This window comes from Salmo salar, chromosome ssa12 (assembly GCF_905237065.1).
Source record: "Salmo salar chromosome ssa12, Ssal_v3.1, whole genome shotgun sequence".
Lineage (NCBI taxonomy): Eukaryota > Metazoa > Chordata > Actinopteri > Salmoniformes > Salmonidae > Salmo > Salmo salar.
Window position 1 is genome coordinate 83595293 of NC_059453.1, and position 19173 is coordinate 83614465.

Sequence of the window (19173 nt, forward strand, 5' to 3'; positions counted from 1 at the left end):
GATCCAATGTGAGCACAGCCTGCCCAAAGTGCCAGACCCCAGAGTCCATTGTGGAGTCTTACATGAGCAGGTAAAAGAAGCCAATGCATTTATGCTCAGTTTTACAGTGCTCCCGGTGTGAGAGTGTATTTATGTTTTGGTCAGGGTGGTGGTCTGCTTTAGATATGAAATTGGGTGTTATATTCTAGGTGACCATGGCAGTTCCTGGAGGGACAAAGGAAATGCTCGCTGACATACCGCGCCATGTGTGGAAGGGCTTTCCCGATAGCATGAGACTAAGCCCCTCTGTTGTTGATCCAAGTCGCATTGGTGAGTTGAAAATGAGCTGCTTTGGGTTTGTTCTAACATCACATCACTTTTCAGTTTTGTAGATAAGTAATGAATGATCATTTGTTGGTGGTAAAATTACACTAGCAGTGCACCTTACGATATGCAGTGAGTGGCTATGTGGTTTCTGACTGTGGCGTTCACTGGTGTGGTATGAGTGTAGCTCATATAAGTGTAGCTCCTGAAACTTAGGACCATACAGTAATGACCAGTGATCACAAGGGAGAGGAAGAACTACATCTGGCAGTGGAAGCAGAGTACATTATGAAGGCTTTCAACTCAAGAAAAAGAATAATCTCCAGCCTGTTCTGGCATGCCTCAGAGAATCGGCACACCTTAACACATTTTTAGAGTCTGAAAGCTTTTCTATATTGCATGGTTAATTGTGGATTTTGTAGTGCATGTCCAATTCTGTCCAACTTTTAAAAAAATCTGCATTTGTAAGATGAATTTGATTTGGGATCGCTATCCCCCAATGGCAGGGAGTTACCTAGGCAACATTTAGTAGGCAGTGGGGTTTTTGGTTTGAGATTGCTGACGGATTTTCCTCCACTCCTTTCCCCAGGTGTCTGGGCCTCGAGGCTGATCCCGAAAGGCAAGAGGTTCGGCCCGTTTGTAGGAGAGAAGAAAAAGAGGTCCCAGGTGTCCAGCAATGTTTACATGTGGGAGGTGAGCAGCAGAGGATAGAGCGATAGCCTCAAAGATCTACAGTACCTTCACAGACATCTAGGTTGTAAATGTTGTAAGCGTAAATGTTGTAAGCATCACAGGCACAGCACACCCTCCATATTATATGTGCTGTTATCCATTTTCATAACATTTTAAAGATTATCATCCAGATAACCAATCTGTCCTCTGTAGGTGTATTTTCCAGCCAGGGGCTGGATGTGTGTGGATGCTACAGACCCCATGAAGGGGAACTGGCTACGGTATGTAAACTGGGCACACTCCACTCAAGAACAGAACCTTTTCCCAATGGAGATCAACCGAGCCATTTACTACAAAGTGTTACGGGTAATTCAGACATGAAGTCTCACTGGTAAAATGTTATTCTCTAAACATTTGAGCACTAAAGCAGAGTGATGGTTTGCTATTTAGGCATGTGAATTTAAGAGTACTGGCTATTTAGCGTTCAATCTTCTCGGTGTAACAGTTGGGATAATGGGACAATTTGTATTACAACGCATTTCTCATTCCTGGATTTGGTTTTTGCTATGTTTACCGTCGTGGTAAACTTTTTTAAATAATTCATGCAAAATCCAAATTTGTATTATGCTGTCTCAGCTATACTTGGATATAATAAACCATTTATAAAAGGAATTACGTTTAAAAATGTTGAAATACATAGTTTGCCATCTACAGCTACTGAAATGTCAGGACCTAACATTCCTGTTGGACTTGACAGGCACAACAAGAGCCCAAGTATTTCATCCTGTCTCTCAGCAAACCTGTCTCTGATTTGTTCCCATTCTCCTCTTTCCTTGTAACAGCCAATCGGACCCGGGGAAGAGTTGCTTGTGTGGTACAATGGGGAAGACAACCCTGAGATAACAGCTGCATTAGAGGAAGAAAGAGCCAGCAATCTGAACAAGAAAAATTCACCCAGGGCAAAGCGAGGTAAAGCGTACACCCCTAAATCCTAATTTCTCTCTTAAATTGTGCAGTACATATTTACCAAACCCTTCGATACGATAGCTGGCAGTGGGTGGCAGAAGTCGAAGGAAATTGTCCTTACGCCCATTCGAAGTTGAATTCTTGATAGCATGCTAGCTAGCTAGCTAGCTAGCTTAGCTAACAGTACAGTGAGGTGTAACTAACTAGATTCAGTCATTTTCCTTTCCAAACTTTCTATCTCAAATGTAGTTTTATGTTACTGTTAATTCATAAAGGTTGATTGCAGCTAAATTAGTAGCTATTATGTAACAACACAGACAGCAGGATACTGTCAACATTGGCTTGTCGGATAAATAAGTTAGCTAGCTAACGTAAACGTAAACGTCACGACGAACCAGCCACCGAGTTTTCTAGGATGTGACCTTTCCAGACTAGCAACTTATTTGCGAGCCACGTTATTTGATCCGTTGATCCATTTGCTACTTACCTATTTTTAATAGGTATCCAATTAGCTAGTTATGTTACAGGACTTGCAGGTTAGGGATTTCATGGTCTGATCGGTTTGTTTCACTCTGCTGTCAATTCAGCTCAGGTAGCTAGCTCGCGAGCTAACAGGCTAGGTCAAGCACGGGCGTGCTAGATTGCAAAGTGCTGGCTTTTGTGTTAAGAAAATAACTGATCAAAACAGTTACCATTGTGGTAAAGGGATGGTAGATTACTCGAGGTATGTGTCATACATGTGCTGTAAACCCTTAGCTACATCTAGTTAGCTACCTGGATACGTTTATCAATTTTGTCTGTGCCATCGCCAGGAATATGCCTGCCCTGAAAAGAAACACCCTTTATTTATTTTCGACGTAACAAACACGATTTAGCTGAACGGTATAGGTTTCTTATACTTTGACAAATTTGAAATGTTGTTCATGTTTCCCAGGTAAGTGAACTCCATTTTCATTTGGCATCGGGACTGTAACTACTAGCTAGCTAGTCAGCCAAAGTCAATGCAAAGTTGAGGTAATGTAGTGCTGCAGACTAGGCCCAGGATGCATGTAGTTGCACAAGTTCTGTAGTCCCACCCTTCCTTTCTCAACAATACCACATCTTAACATCGAGTTTCATTTTACATAATAATTACCTGCTAGAATGAAATTCATATTTATTTCTTTTTCTACATGAAATTGACCTAGTGTTTTCCTTTCAATATGAATGACCAGTTGATAATGTTGGTTAACTGTAGGCCTACACCAAACTTGAAAATCATAGACATATCTATGCATTCAACCCCGGTCTGTTTTTAATTTGCACTGATTTATTGACTCCATAGTGATCGGGAGACGCATAGGGCGGTGCACAATTTGGCCCAGCGTCGTCTGTGAGGGGAGGGTTTGGCCGGGGTAAGCCGTCATTGTAAAATAAGAATTTGTTCTTGCCTAGTTAAAGGTTAACTAAATAGTCACGTTCACCCCAATACCCAGGGCTAAAAGAGCTTTTATCCCGGGCCAAAACTGAAACCACACAGATTACGCTAATTTGCGTGCGAGTAGAGCGTCAATTCACATACACTAAGTAGTTTATGCCAATTTAATTGACATGAAAATCCATAATAAACAATTGCATTTATGTTTGCGATGTAGCCCTTGTGAATTATTGTGTTCATTTTGACTCCCATTATGTCCTACGGGAGCCACCGTACCTGCTTCCTGTTATGTTGGCTCATGAACAGGAGAGTTGTATCGTTAGCTAATACACCCTAGCAGTTTTTAAAGAATGTAGCTAGTCTGGTTATTTAGACATAACAGTATTCTCTCTTGAACGGAGTTCCAGTTTCCCAGTCGTACATCAACAAAGGTAGACATAGTTATTGCTTTCAAATATGTATTATTGTCACTGGCAGCTAAACTTAACACTAAATAGACACTTTCTAACTAATTTATACATGTCACCATTCCAGACGTAACAATGCACAAACGGTCATTTGTGCCGTTTTATATGCTCATTGCTTCACGTAGATGCGGGAAAAAATAGACTTGCGTTATAATGTGAAGTGCATTGACGCTCGCGGCCTGTCTGTTTTCTCTCATTCACTACGGTGCATTGTAATTCCAGCGTTTTCACACTCCTACCAAGTGGTCTAGCTGGCCCTGCTCCAGAGCACTGTGGCACCGACTTTGCAGGGCTAGTCAATCAGTGTTCCATTGTCTCCTCATTTGAATATTTTACTCCAGAAAAGTGACAGTTGGTTGGTTTCAGGCAACTCTGTGTGGACACAGGCTTAACTAGCCCACGACCAGTTTTTGCCTGGGACTAAGGATTGCCAGGGGCTAAGAACATTGCCATGTTAAAAGGCCTATTGAGTACTATCATTGAGTTGTGTTAGACAATTCTGAATGTTGAGACTTCTGAGAGAGCCTACTTGTCATTTATCTGCAATCCCTCTTTGACAAATCATGTACATATCTGCATCAAATTTCCAACAAGTGGGAACTATCTATACACCATATAATCTTTCAATGTAAATAAATTCACTTCTGGAGAAAAATTAAATGCTAGCACAATTTCAATGCTTGTTTTCAAGCACACAAACTTGTTTATTTTGCTGACTTGAAACAAATTTGAGGGGCACAGGTGACTGGGCTGCAACATGTGTTTCTGGGGCATGAATCAGGCTTTGTAGGCCAGGCCAGATGACCTTGTTGTCACAGCAACTCCAGTGATGACTGGATGCTAACCCAGTCTCTTGAGGCCGGCTGATATCAACTCAAAATGGTCTCCTGCCTAGGCACATAACCACTACATTGATCAGCCATTCCAAAAATATCCATGTCTCTTCACATGACAGTTTGTTCATTATGTAGCCTAGTGTTTAGTATGACTTGAAAAATTCTGAATGAAGGCATCATAGCTGTGAAAATTCATTTCGGACAGAAGTTGTATTTGACCGTATTGGACATTAGCCTGACTTTTAAACCTGCAGCTGTTTAGCAGAAGGAAAAAAAACATTACGTATGGTAATATCGAAAGACAATTGATGACATAAGCTCATGTGGTACTTGGCCTACATTGTTTAAGATCCTGTTCAGCAGTCATACAGTATATTGCTTTGCTTTCTGTTAGACAAATATAATATTATGAGTTTGTAATTCCATGTAGTTTAAGTGCCAACCAATACACAGCACAGTTGTGAGTTGAGGTGTGAATTAGTACACTTTTCCCACTAGATGTTCACTTATCTGAACATCTCCTTTCTGATAGTGCATTTACTTTTGTAGATGTAGTCCAATGTCAACATTTTAAAGAAACTACATTCCACATCTTACTAGTATTGCTTTGGTGTGAATTTTTTTATTTGCGTTTGGCTAATGTTTGTTGGTTGATGTGTGCTTTCTACCTTAGCCAGAAAACTCTTGGAGAGAGCCAGACAGGCTGGTTTGGGTGGATTCCGTGGGCCCAAACAAACAGGCGGAACCAAACCTATTGTCACAGAGATGTGGGATACAGAGGAAGGTAAGTTGCCCCATTTTATAATGGATATTTGTAATTTGGGAAGTCTGTTCAGGTGTAGCTAGTTAAGTCGTGTTATTTATGTATTTCAACCATTTCGGCTAGGTTTCCTCCTTTAAAATCTCTATTTTTTTACGTTGAAATTAAGTTACTTTTTATATTCTGTTGCTATGCGGTTTTAGGTCCAAATGAGGAGGACGAGAGACCCTCCCCATCTCCAGGGCCTTCACAGGGGACTCGGGAGAGTTCCACCATGGGGAGTAACAGCCTCTCTCAAGCCCAGTTCATCTCAGCAGCAATGAGAGAGAAAGATGAGGGTGATGAGGAAGACCCAAGGGATCTGCAGCAGTGGCCGTCGCTGATAACGCAGAGTGCTCGGTCTGCTACTGAAGCTGAGTCGGAGGATAGGAGTGAGCAGCCTGATCTGCCACTAAGCCATAGCAGCCCAGGTGAGGTGGGGCCTGGGAGCCTTCAGACTGCCTCATCCCTACCAAGGCCTGAACCAGAGGCTGACCCATACCTCGACCTTGACCTTGAAAGTGAACCCCACGGAGAGGAGTCCCATCCCTGCCAGCACTGCGAGCGCCATTTCTCCACCAAACAGGGCTTGGAGCGCCACACACACATCCATGCTACTGCAAACCAGCAAACGCACACGTTCAAATGCCGTTACTGTGGCAAGTCCTTTGGCTCGCAGGTGGGACGTCGGCGACACGAGCGGAGGCATGAGAACGGGCCAAAGAACAAAGGCCAAAGGCCTGGCTCACTGGCTGGGACTGCTACTTTACTCAGTCCTCTGGGGCAGGCTGACTGTTCCAGCCCAGACTGTGCCACTGTCTCTGGCCACTATGTTGTCATGGGGTCCCCGGTCCCTGGAGGACTTATGCAGAGCCCTCAGGTTGTGAGGAAGGACCCCGCGGCTGAGAGTGACCAGCCCTTTATCGTGGATGAGAATGGAGAGACAAAGGAGCTTCATCCTTGCAAGTACTGTAATAAGGCTTTTGGCACTCACACTAACATGCGCAGACACCAGCGCAGAATCCACGAGCGCCACTTACTGCCCAAGGGTGTGCGCAGGAAAGGCATGCTGCTGCAGGAGAGCCCGCAACAGCAGCGTCTGCCTGAGCAGTCCCCCAGTGCCAGCCCACCCCCTGTCTATGTGCCCAGTGCAGACACTGAGGATGAGGGGGACCGAGAGGAGTACATGGTCGACATATCCAATAATATCTCTGAGAATCTCAGCCTGTACATCGACGGCAAGATCCTGTCCACTAGTTCAGTCAGCGGCTGTGAGGTGATTGAAGTGGACTCCAGTTCTGCAGCACTGTTTGGTCTCGATGCAGTGGTCATCAGCCCCAATCAGATCAGTCAGGCTTTCAAAGTGGACACCAGGACCTGTGCTGTGAAGCAGGTCTCCAACCTCGGCCAGCCCACGACGAAAAGGAGAACGTCGACACCCCCGCTCATGCCCAGTCTTAAAATGGAGTCTGAAAATGGGTCCTCCTCTTCCTCCTCCACGTCTTCCTCATCTGCCTTGTTGGTGGAAAGTCTCTTCCCTCAGTCCTCAGACTCATTAGCATTTCAAAAGGAGAAAACGATCTATCTGTCTCCTAAGCTCAAACAGCTCCTTCAGACTCAGACAGACAGTCAGAAACCCACCATCGCCCTGATAGCAGACAGCCACAGATTAGCTCCCCCCCTCTCCGTTGCGTCCCTGCCTGCAGCCTCAGGCAGGTTTAAGAGAAGAACGGCTTCCCCTCCCTCATCTCCACAGCTCAGCCCTGCGCTGAAAGCAGATGGCTGTAAGAGCGAGGCAGGGGTCTCGTCGTACACCCTCAAGGTGCCAAAGCTGGAGAGCCTGGGCATGTCCTCTGCCTGGAGTCTGTCCAGCAAGGAGGAGAGGGACACACTGAGTCCCAGCGGGAAGGACGGGTGCAGCTGGTCTGCCTCTCGGAGCGGAGGGAACTCATGTAATCAGCAGCCCTTGGACCTTTCCAGCGGCATCAGTAAATGGAGTGACGGCTTCAACAAGACGCCCAGGGAGGAAGTGCTAGATTTAAGCATGAGTCGGAAGAGTACAGCGGAGCCAGAGTCCAAGGGAAGTCCAGCTCCGACACAGCCCCACATCAAGAAGAAGAAGCCCAATACCAGTATGCTAGAGAAGGTGTTGATGAATGAGTACGCTGGCTTAAACCCAGCAGGAGAGGAGGGCTCTTGTGCCCTGGGAAGCCCAGATTCTCAGTATACTGCAAGCAGTGGTACAGGCACAGCTTCTCACAGCCCCTCTTCCAATATGCCCTTTGAATCAGCTGATCCCTCTCCCCCCTCTCTAACCCCTGTCACTATGAACCCCTCCTCCCCCTGCGTCTCCAGCCTGACCTCTCCAACGCCACCTCCCCCTGTCCTACCCTCTATGCCCTCACCAGACTGCCCCACTTCCAGCTCTCTCCCTGTCCTCTCCCCTAAAATGTCCCCCAGATCCATTGACCATTGTGAGGACAAGCCAGTTTGTGTATCTAACTCTACTACAGCAGAGACAATATTAGCTGCAGTAAGTAACAGTTATGGAGATGAGAAACATGTCACTAAACCAGTAGACCACAATACAGATCCTGTTATCGGGAAAGCTTTATCAAACCCCTCAACAGAGTCCCCCTCAGTATCTGATGCTGTCCCTGTGAGTCTGTCTTCAGCACAATCTAAACCTGCTAGGAGTGGGAACCACAGTTTCTTAGATATCCAAATTAACCCAGACCTGGAACCGATTATTACTGATGGACAGGGGAAATCCCAATGCTCTGAACTCCCTGTTTTATCACCCGTAACAGAATCCCCCCTCACTGCCTCATCGACCTCTCCTGTTGGAATATCAGATGGCCCAGCGTCGTCAGTGGTCTCCCCAGCATCACTCTCTAGCACTGTGATTAAAGAGGAGGCCCAGCACATGGATCAGCTGGCTGATTTAGGCCTTCCTCCTGGTGCCACAGGGTCTTCACCTCAATCTGCTGCTGCTGCTGAAAAGCCCTCTGAGGTGGTGGTGGTGGTGGTGGAGGAGGGGGGATTGGAGCCAGACCCATTCAGTAAGAGCTTTGTGTGTAACGTGTGTGAGGATCCCTTCCGCTCCATCAAAGAGCTCAGTCGGCACATCGTGGAACACGCCTCTGAGTGGCCCTACAGGTGTGAGTTCTGTGTGCAGCTGTTCGGGAATGCCCCGGCCCTGCTGGAGCATCGCACAGCCCTCCATGGTGTGGGACGCATCTTTGTCTGCTCCTTCTGCTCCAAGGAGTTCGCATTCCTCTGCAACCTCCAGCAGCACCACAAAGACCTGCACCCCAGCCAGCCATGCACACACACAGCGGTGGAGAGCGGCAAGCTGAGGCCACAGAACTACACAGACCCAGCCAGGGCCAAAGAGGAGAGTAACCCCTCAACCACAGGGCCTGAGTCCTCTGCTGAAGCTGCCTCCTCCCAGGAGGTCTATGATGTGAAGAAAGAGGAGCAGCCTGATACTAACGGGAAGCATGAAGAGGCTGGACCAGAGGACCCAACTGAAGAGCTCTACACTACTATAAAGATCATGGCTTCTGAGGGAGGCAAGCCTAAAGGCCCGGACGTACGCCTGGGCATTAATCAACACTACCCCAGTTTCAAGCCACCCCCCTTCCCCTACCACAACCGCACGGCTGCAGACTCAGTGGCCTCGGCCACCAACTTCACTACCCACAACATCCCCCAGACATTCAGCACTGCCATCCGATGCACCAAGTGCGGCAAGAGCTTTGATAACATGCCCGAGCTGCACAAGCACATACTAGCCTGTGCCAACGCCAGTGATAAGAGGCGGTACACTCCCAAGAAGAACCCCATCCCTCTCAGACAGATAGTGAAGCCCCAGAACGGAGCTCTGTCGCCTGCCTCTGCTGCCAACGCAGGGCACAACGCCTTCCGCAGAATGGGCCAACCCAAGAGGCTCAACTTCAACCAAGAACCGCCTGGCAAAACCAAGATGAGTTCCCTCAGTAAGAAGAAGAACCAGCTGGTTCAGAAGGCCATCACTCAGAGGAATAAGACTGCTGCTACTGCTAACAAGGCCCCTAGCCAGGTTAAAGAGGAGGAGCCGCAGGAGGTCCATGTGTGCCCTCACTGCAGTCGGGAGTTCACTTACCCTGCCAGCCTCAGTAAACATATAGCAGTCAGCTGTCCCATGAAGCCTGTCTCTAAAAAGGCCCAAAAGGGAGCAGCAGCAGAAGAGGCAACACCAGCTGTAGATAAAAACATGAGCCTTCGCAGGAGAACCACAGACTCTGAGATCCAGCAGCCAGAGACTGCTGAGTCGGTGCCCAAAACCCTGGGCAAAACACGCGCTCGCACTTCTGGACCCGGCTCTGCGGAGGCTGAGACCCCACTGCCGCCAGGGAAAGGAAAGACGGCTGTCACGCAGGTGCGTACCAAGAGGCCAGCCTCTTTCCCTGCTGCCACAGTTTCTCTCAACCTGAAAAGTAAAAAAGGCAAAGTTCAATCGTTACCCCCCACCCTGTTGCCCTCCGAGACTCCCAGTGACTCTGCACCACTGCCAGCCACCCAGACAAAGCAACGCATGGGCAAGGAAATGCCGCCCAAGAAGGTAGCAGAGGTGAAATTTCCCCTACAGAAGCTGTCTCAGGTGCCGCCTAAGAAAGAAGGGGAACGGTTCTCTCTGAGAGCGAGGGAGCGAGCTGGGGGGCCGGTGACCCGGAGCCTACAGATGGCTAACAGTGTAGCTCCTGGGGAGGTGAAAATAGAGGACCTCTCCAGCCAGGGGCATAAAGAGACCCAGGTAATGTTACTTTCAAATGGTGTTCATGCCAAGTTACTACTCACTTTTAAATAATCCTTTACACAATATTCTGTCTTACAAAAACACTTTCCATACAACGTGGTTCAAGATGTTTATATTAATCAGGTTCTGTGTTGCACTTCAAATTAGAGAAGACATATCACTGTAGTTGATATTTGTTGATATCTTGATGCGTTGTCTCGTCTTCCAGGAGCCCTTGCTGAAATGAGCCAGGTTGAGCCATGTCGATCTGAGGAGAAAGAAGTCCGTGGCTAGGAGGGTGTCACTGTGCTGTCTCACCTCTGAGGAGATCCTCTAGCCTTCCCAAGGTTCTGACAGACAGGAGGAGGTGGGCTGGCTCAGTTACAGGACATCACGGACTCTGCTCTCTACACATCACATGCTGTGTTGGCTGAACAGGAGGGATGCCTTTCTCTCCATCACTCACTGTGAAATGAGCCTGAGACTTTTAAACACAAAAAAGAAACAATTAACAGACTGTAAATTAATATATACAGTCTGTCATATATTTTAAGTCATAACTTGACCCATAACATTGACATTGGGGTTCCGTTACGGTTAAAAGCTGATATATTGCAAATGGCAATCATTTATATTAGTTCACAAAACTGGTCTGGTGTTTCTTTCGCTGTGTTTTTGGTTTACTTGTTTGGTTGTTGAGATGTTGGAGGATTCAACAGTCTCTTAATGCATGTGCTGATTATCCAGTAGAACTAGACAGAACTCTGTCCCTCGCCTGTGTCCCATGTTAAGTCTTGCGCCTACTTTAATTAATACAAATCATTTGCAAATGAATATGTATATTTGATTTCATGTAATACTCCATTGAGAATACATTGTAGAATATCTCTTATATGCATTTATTTTTAATTTTTTGTTTGTTTGGGAAGCTATGATTAAACAGCTGTTTTCAACTGTAGAAGTGGGCTGTCTGAAAGGCTGGCTGAAAGAGTGTGTGTGCAAATGTGGTGTATGGGCAGGCATGTGCTGTATGCATGGCCTGACAACAGTTGACCCCTTCGTCGCAAAGTTGAGATGTGTGTCGTCTCTGGTATGTTTTTGTCTTCATGTTGCTTATCAGAGCAGTACCAGCAGGGAAACCTGCCACAGCTAGAACAATGCTGCCTAGCACCGTTACTTCCCACAGAAGGGATAGGGAAGATGAGATTTGATCTTCATGTTGAAAATGTGAGTGGCTAAGGAACACTGCCGCTTATCCAGTTTATTGACATTGTGGATTTCAGAGGCTCACATGTTGATGTATTATACATAGTTATAAGTAGCCCCCTCTTGTCTGAAAGCACTTCAAGAAGAAAATCTGCCAAACTGTTTTGATTAGATCAGTATGAATCCTTAAAGGACCAGTGCAGGCAAACATGATTTTCTGTATTTTCTAGATATTTCCTCGCTGGGGTTGGAATACTACTGTGAAATTGTGAAAATTATGACGCTCTTTTAATGTAAGAGCAGTTTGAAAATACTCACCCAGACCACTCCCAGACAGTCCTAGCAAAATTCTTGAGAAATTGCTCTTTTCAATTTTTATTGAAATCAATCATAGTAAGGTACTTAATTGTTTTCCTGAAATTATTTCATATTGAGGTAAAAACGACTGCATTTGGACCTTTCAGTTATTTGGTTTTAAATGTGAAGAATGGGATTTAGACATTTCTATTGCACATGACAAACTGAGTTGCCTCAGAAAAATAATTGAAATGTAGTCATTGGAATATTTCCCCTGTAACATTTCCCTGATTAAAGACTCCCTATAGATTTGCATTTTTGTTTTGTTTTCGAAACGGTCCCGAGACTTGATTTCATCTTTATGATGTAATCAAGTGAATTCATCTGAAATATCTAGCAGCAATGATTGTATGGAGGATTGTCAAAGAAGTTCAAAGGTGATGGGGTTCGGAAGTATTTTCCAGAGCGACTTACAGTAGTGAATGAATACATTTCATACTATTTTTTTTTCTTTTTCTCCGTACTGGCTCCCTGTGGGAATCGAACCCACAATGTTAATTTCTGTACCTAAAGTTGTGTGGTTGGAGAGGTAGCATATCTATACTGAACAAAAATATAAACACAACATGTAAAGTGTTTGTCACATTTTTCATAAGCTATAATAAAAGATCCCAGAAATGTTCTATGTGCACAAAAAGCTTATCTCAAATTTGGTGCACAAATTTGTTTACATCCCTGTTAGTGAGTATTTCTCCTTTTCCAAGATAGCCTGTCAAGCATTCCACAGGAATGCTGGCCCATGTTGACTCCAATGCTTCCCACAGTTGTGTCAAGTTAGCTGGATGACCTTGAGTGGTGGACCATTCTTGATACACAAGGGAAACTGTTGAGCATGAAAAACCCAGCAGCGTTGTAGTTCTTGACAATCAAACTGATATGCCTGGCACCTACTACCATACCCTGTTCAAAGGCACTTACATCTTTTGTGTTGCCCATTCACCCTCTGAATGACACGCATACAATATCCATTTCTCAACTGTCGAGGCTAAACAATCCTTCTTTAACCTGTCTCCTCTTCATCTATACTGATTGAAGTGGATTTAACAAGTAAAATCAATAAGGGATTATAGCTTTCACCTGGATTCACCTGGTCAGTATATGCCATGGAAAGAGCAGGTGTACCTAATGTTTTGAACACTCAGTGTATGTTTGAGGACTAATGAACAAAGAAGAATATACCTGTTGACCTCATTATGTAAAACATATTGTTAATTTACATATTAAATTATTTTTCAATTTGGCGTCTGTGTACGCCGCCATGTATGATTTCATGTTTTTGGTTAGGTCCTTTTTAGTTGTGATTCCATTGCAGAGTCATCGTACTGTACATTCAGGTATCTGTTTTGACAAGATGAGCTCATCTTGATCACCTGGTCCCATTTTTTTTTTTTTTTTAAGTCATCTATATGGATTTTGGCTATCGGATAGAATTAAATGCATAGAAAGAAAATCTATACAACAGGAGTCCACATTAAAGTAAATTATTTGTCAGTTCTATTCATTCTATTTCTATGCTTTTAATCCTTTCCGATAGGAGAAATCCAGATAATTTATTAAAAACTGGGCCATGGTGGTGAGCATTGAGTCCTATTTGGGATGCACAGAGATTTGTCCATCAGTCACTATGTACAGTATGATTGCAATGTAGTTGATTTCATACACTGATACTGATTATGTATAGGTTAGACTACAGAATGACAAGCGCATTGATGACAATGTACTTGAGTATGATGGAGAGAGGTCATCCCAAGGGGAATGTGTCTTCAGAACGTGACTGACTGAATGTCTTTCATCTGACCTGAAAACATTACCTGCAATATGACAGACAGGGGCTCCAATCCTGTATCCTGCATTGTCTTCTCGACATGCCAAAGAATAGATATTAATTTGTTATTTAAAAAACAAAAGTCTGAAGCATGATCAGCCCCCCATAGATGAATTATCTTGCTGTGATGCTGCAGCTCTAGTCAATCATCATTATTTATTTCTTCCTGTAGAACCAGAATACTACGTGAGGAATAGCTGCTGGAATCCGGCTGTGCTCAGGATGCCAAATGCTCCGTTTGTTTATTCATTTCCTAGTCTACACTTGACAGAGTACATACAGAAATGTGATATTCTGGGTAGTCGATGAAGCTAGCCTATATTGGCATTGGCAAGTTTCTGCCAAACTGAAAGACTCTCTTCTTTTAGAAAGTTGAGACAGATACTATAATCAAGGCTTATTAAAGTTATTTTACTTTTCCCTAAGTATACACTGAGTGTACAACCCCCCCATTTCCCCTCAATTCATTTGCATGGACTCTACAGGGTGTTGAATGCGTTCCACAGGGATGCTGGCCCATGTTGACTCCAATGCTTCCCGCAGTTGTGTCAAGTTGGCTGGACGTTCTTTGGGTGTTGGAGCATTTTTGAAGCACGGAACTGTTGAGTGTGAAAAACCCAGCAACGTTGCAGTTCTTGACACAAACCGGTGCACCTGACACCAACTACCATAACCTGTTCAAATGCACTTAAATATTTTGTCTTGCCCATTCACCCTCTGAATGGCACACATACACAATCCATGTCTCAATTGTCTCAAGGCTTGAAAATCATTCTTTAATCAATATCAATATCCTCCCCTTCATCTACACTGATTGAAGTGGATTTAACAAGTGACATCAATAAGGGATCATAGCTTTCACCTGGATTCACCTGATCAGTCTCTGTCATGGAAAGAACAGGTGTCCTTAATGTTGTTTTTTTTTACACTCGGTGTATATACTGTACTTCGGGAAAAGTAATGACTTTTGATATGCCTTGATTATATTATCTGAAAATATAATATAGACCAGGGATCATCAACTAGATTCAGTGCTGGCCGATTTTTAGTGGAGTGGATGGTCGGGGGTCCGCAACACAATTTCAAATAATTTGTAGACTGCAAACTAACCACAAGAAGGCCAAACAGATATAATATTAGAATGAAACATAAATCTTGCTTCCATTTGTTTATGATCACGTGTCTATCTGTTATTCGTTGAAATACTTGGGAACAGAGTTCCGAAATTAAAATCACTTGAAGCTGATTTCTTGGTGTTTTTACATCCAATAATGAAAATGCAACCATTTTTTAAAAATGTTTTATTATTTTTTGCTCAGAGAACTTGGGGGGGGGCAAATAAAACCTCTGCCAGTTGTGGAACCCTGATATAGACTGTTAGAGGACCATGTCTGGGGCTGTGATCTGGGTGTATTTTGAGAGCAGTGCGCTGTGAGTCATCTCATGCATACAGTCCTTGCATTGTTCCTCGGTGTGGGTGATACCTTGTAAAAAGACTGTTCTGTGAAAACAATAGAGCCTTTACACTCTCCAGTTGGCCTCAAGGACAACACCCATGGTGGAAATTAGTCCTAAGTCACTCACCTACCAGTACACAAATTGCCCCAGATTCACTGTAATGTGTCTACTTTAAACTTATGAGCACTGCATACAAATTGCATCAGGTATTATCTGATAGTGGAATCACTATCTTTGTTCCAATACAGCCTGACCAGGACAGGAAGTGACCTAATCAGAAAGTCTGGTTGATGGCCAGGACACAGTGACCTTGAGACATCTGAGGCTGGTGCTAAAACATAAACACAACATCAATTTTAAACAGAGGTCAAATAGTTAATATTATATTTGGCTACAACAGTAAAAGCTTTAACGTACAATATTAATGTTTTAACAAATGCTATGAAATTACACTATATTTAGAAAACCTGTGCTTCAAATACCAATTGTACTGTACAGTGCATTCAGAAAGTATTCAGATCCCTTGACTTTTCCACATTTTATTACATTACAGTCTTGTTCTCAAATGGATTAAAACATTTTTTCCCCTGATCAATCTACACACAATACCCCCAAAACTGTTTTTATAACTTTTTGAACATAAAAAAAATTAATGTACACAATTATTCAGACCCTTTATTCAGAACATTCTTGACGCACCTTTGGCAGCAATTACAGCCTCAAGTCTTCTTGGGCATGACGCTACAAGCTTGGCACACCTGTATTTTGGGAGTTTCTCCCATTCTTGTCTGCAGATCCTCTCAAGCTCTGTCAGGTTAAATGGGGAGCGTCGCTGCACAGCTATTTTCAGGTCTCTCCAGAGATGTTTAATCAGGTTCAAGTCCGGTCTCTGGCTGGGCCACTCAAGGACATTCAGAGACTTGTTCCAAAGCCACTCCTGCGTTGTCTTGGCTGTGTGCTTAGGGTCGTTGTGCTGTTGGAAGTTGAACCTTCGCCCCAGTCTGAGGTCCTGAGCGCTCTGGAGCAGGTTTTCATCAAGGATCTATCTGTACTTTGCTCCGTTCATCTTTCCTTCGATCCTGACTAGTCTTCCAGTCCCTGTATCTGAAAAACATCCCCACAGCATGATGCTGCCACCACCATACTTCACCTTAGGGATGGTGCAAGGTTTCCTCCATACATGGCGCTTGGCATTCAGGCCAAAGAGTTCAATCTTGGTTTCATCAGATCAGAGAATCTTGTTTCTCATGGTCTGAGAGTCTTTAGGTGCCTATTGGCAAAATCCAAGCTGGCTATCATGTGCCTTTTACTGAGGAGTGGCTTCGGTGTGGCCACTCTACCATAAAGGCCTGATTGGTGGAGTGCTGCAGAGATGGTTGTACTTCTGGAAGTTTCTCCCATCTCCACAGAGGAACTCTGGAGCACTGTCAGAGTGACCATCGGGTTCTTGGTCACCTCCCTGACCAAGGCCCTTCTCTCCCAATTGCTCAGTTTGGCCGGGCGGCCAGCTCTAGGAAGAGTCTCAATTTAAGAATGAAGGAGGCCACTGTGTTCTTGGGGACCTTCAATGCTGCAGAACTTTTTTGGTACCCTTCCCCAGATCTGTGCCTCGACACAATCCTGTATTGGAGCGCTACAGACAATTCCTTTGACCGAATGGCTTTGTTCTTGCTCTAACATGCAATGTCAACTGTGGGACCTTACATAGACAGGTGTGCGCCTTTCCTAATCATGTCCAATGAACTGAATTTACCACAGGTGTACTCCAATCAAGTTGTAGAAACATCAAGGATGATCAATGGAAACAGGATGCACCTGAGCTCAATTTCGAGTCTCATCGCAAAGGTTCTGTATACTGCAAACATTTCTAAAACCTGGTTTCGATTTGTCATTGTTGGGTATTCTGTGTAGATTAATGAGGGAAAAAAGTAATTCAAACCATTTTAGAATAAGATTGTCATGTAACAAAGTGTGGAAAAAGTCAATGGGTCTGTATACTTCCTGAATGCTGAGCAAAAATATAAAGTGTTGGTCCCATGTTTCATGAGATTAAATTAAAAAATCGTATTTCTCTCAAATTTTGTGCACAAAAAATGCCCTGTTGGCATTCCTCCTCTGCCAAGATAATCTGTCCACCTGACAGGTGTGGCATAACAAGAACCTGATGAAACAGCATGATAATTACACAGGTGCATCTTGTGCTGGAGACAATAAAAGGCCACTCTAAAATGTGCAGTTTTGTCACACAACACAATACCATCGATGCATCAAGTTTGGAGGGAGTGTGCACTTGGCATGCTGACTGCAGGATTGTCCACAAGAGCTGTTGCCAGAGAATAGAATTTGAATTTCTCTACCATAAACCTCCAATGTCGTTTTAGAGAATTTGGTAGTACGTCCAACCGGCTTCACAACTGCAGACCACATGTAGCCATACCAGCCCAGGACCTCCACATCCAGCTTCTTCACCTGCGGGATCGTCTGAGACCAGCCACCCAGAAAGCTGATGAAACTGTGAATTTGCAAAACTGAAGATTTCTGCACAAACTGTCAGAAACCGTCTCAGGGAAGCTCATCTGCAGGCTTGTCATCCTCACCAGGGTCTTGATCTGCCTGCAGTTCGGCGTCTTAACTGATTTTAATGTGCTCTTAACGGATGAATCCTGGTTTCAACTGTACCAGGCAGATGGCAGACAGTGTGTATGCATCGCATGGGAGAGCGGTTTGTGCTGATGTCAACGTTGTGAACAGGGTGCCCCATGGTGGCGGTGCAGTTATGGTAAGAGCAGGCATAAACTACGGACAACGAACGCAATTGCAATTTATCGATGGCAATTTGAATGCATAGAGATACCGTGATGAGATCCTGAGGCCCATTGTCCTGCCATTCATCCGCTGCCATCACCTCCTGTCTCATCATGATAATGCACGGCCCCACGTCGCAAGGAAGCTTAACATTTCCCAGTTCTTCCAGTGTACTTGTCACTGCTCAATATTCCTTTTTATTAGTACAGTTTGCTTAGTATATTCCAAATGCTAACTGTTGTTTTCAGGTTTTTCAGCATGCAGTCTGATCTTCACTACACACCTTTTTTTGTGGAGCAGCAGACTGTGACCTTACAGAAGTCAGGTAATTTTATCAGCAATGGAGTGTATTCGTCTGACATGAATCCTGAACACATTCATTTCGAGGTGTAAACTTTGGTGCTGATGTTGGACATGGGGCTGATTCTGTAGACTGCTGTCAATCAGAGAGAGTAAACTCACACTGTATCAAATGAAATGTTATTGGTCACATACACAAGGTTAGCAGATGTTATTGTGAACGTAGCGAAATGCTTATGCTTCTAGTTCCGACAGTGCAGCAGTATCTAACCGGTAATATCTAACAATTACACAACAAAACCTAATATCTAACAAATTCCACAACAAACCTAATACACACAATCTAGTAAAGGAATGGGATAAGAATATATAAGTATAAAATATATGGATGAGCAGTGACAGAGTGGGTAAGATGCAATAGATAGTAAAGAATATATAGTGAAGGATACAGTATACGTTATATACATATGAGATGAGTAATGCAAGATATCTAAACATTATTAAAGTGACTATTGTTCCATTTATTAAAGAGGCCAATGATATCAAGTCTATAGGTAGGCAGCCACCTCTCTGTGCTAGTGATGGCTGTTTAACAGTCTGATTGCCTTGAGATAGAAGCTGTTTTTCAGTCTCTCGGTCCCAGCTTTGATGCACCTGTACTGACCTCGCCTTCTGGATGATAGCGGGGTGAACAGGCAGTGGCTCGGGTGGTTGTTGTCCTTGATGATCTTTTTGGCCTTCCTGTGACATCGGGTGCTGTAGGTGTCCTGGAGGGCAGGTAGTTTGCCCCCGGTGATGTGTTGTGCAGACCGCACCACCCCCTGTAGTCGAGAGGGCTTAGATATTATGATTATATTATTGTTATTATATTATCTGTTATACTAGATATTATGCCACTATCTGTATCTACTATAATATTAACAAGAGCAATTTTATCCTTTACCATTATTGTTTTTGAATAACATTATATCCTCTATCCAGG

The 19173-nt window shown here is 44.2% G+C and overlaps 1 protein-coding gene across 1 annotated transcript; it reads left to right on the forward strand.

Moving 5' to 3' along the window:
* The first annotated feature begins 269 nt into the window (after positions 1–269).
* Positions 270–12058, forward strand: LOC106565960 (PR domain zinc finger protein 2). The gene is made up of 6 exons (XM_045692139.1): positions 270–309; positions 893–996; positions 1818–1944; positions 5335–5445; positions 5625–10258; positions 10470–12058. The coding sequence occupies exons 1-6, from the start codon at positions 270–272 to the stop codon at positions 10485–10487; spliced, it is 5034 nt and encodes a 1677-aa protein (XP_045548095.1). The 3' UTR covers positions 10488–12058.
* The last annotated feature ends 7115 nt before the right edge of the window (positions 12059–19173 follow it).

Excerpts from the sequence above, each read along its gene's own strand:
- LOC106565960 (XM_045692139.1), top strand. The coding sequence starts at position 270 with ATGAGACTAAGCCCCTCTGTTGTTGATCCAAGTCGCATTG. Across the intron at positions 310-892 it reads TGTTGATCCAAGTCGCATTG|GTGTCTGGGCCTCGAGGCTG; the intron begins GTGAGTTGAAAA and ends TCCTTTCCCCAG. Across the intron at positions 1,945-5,334 it reads TTCACCCAGGGCAAAGCGAG|CCAGAAAACTCTTGGAGAGA; the intron begins GTAAAGCGTACA and ends TTTCTACCTTAG.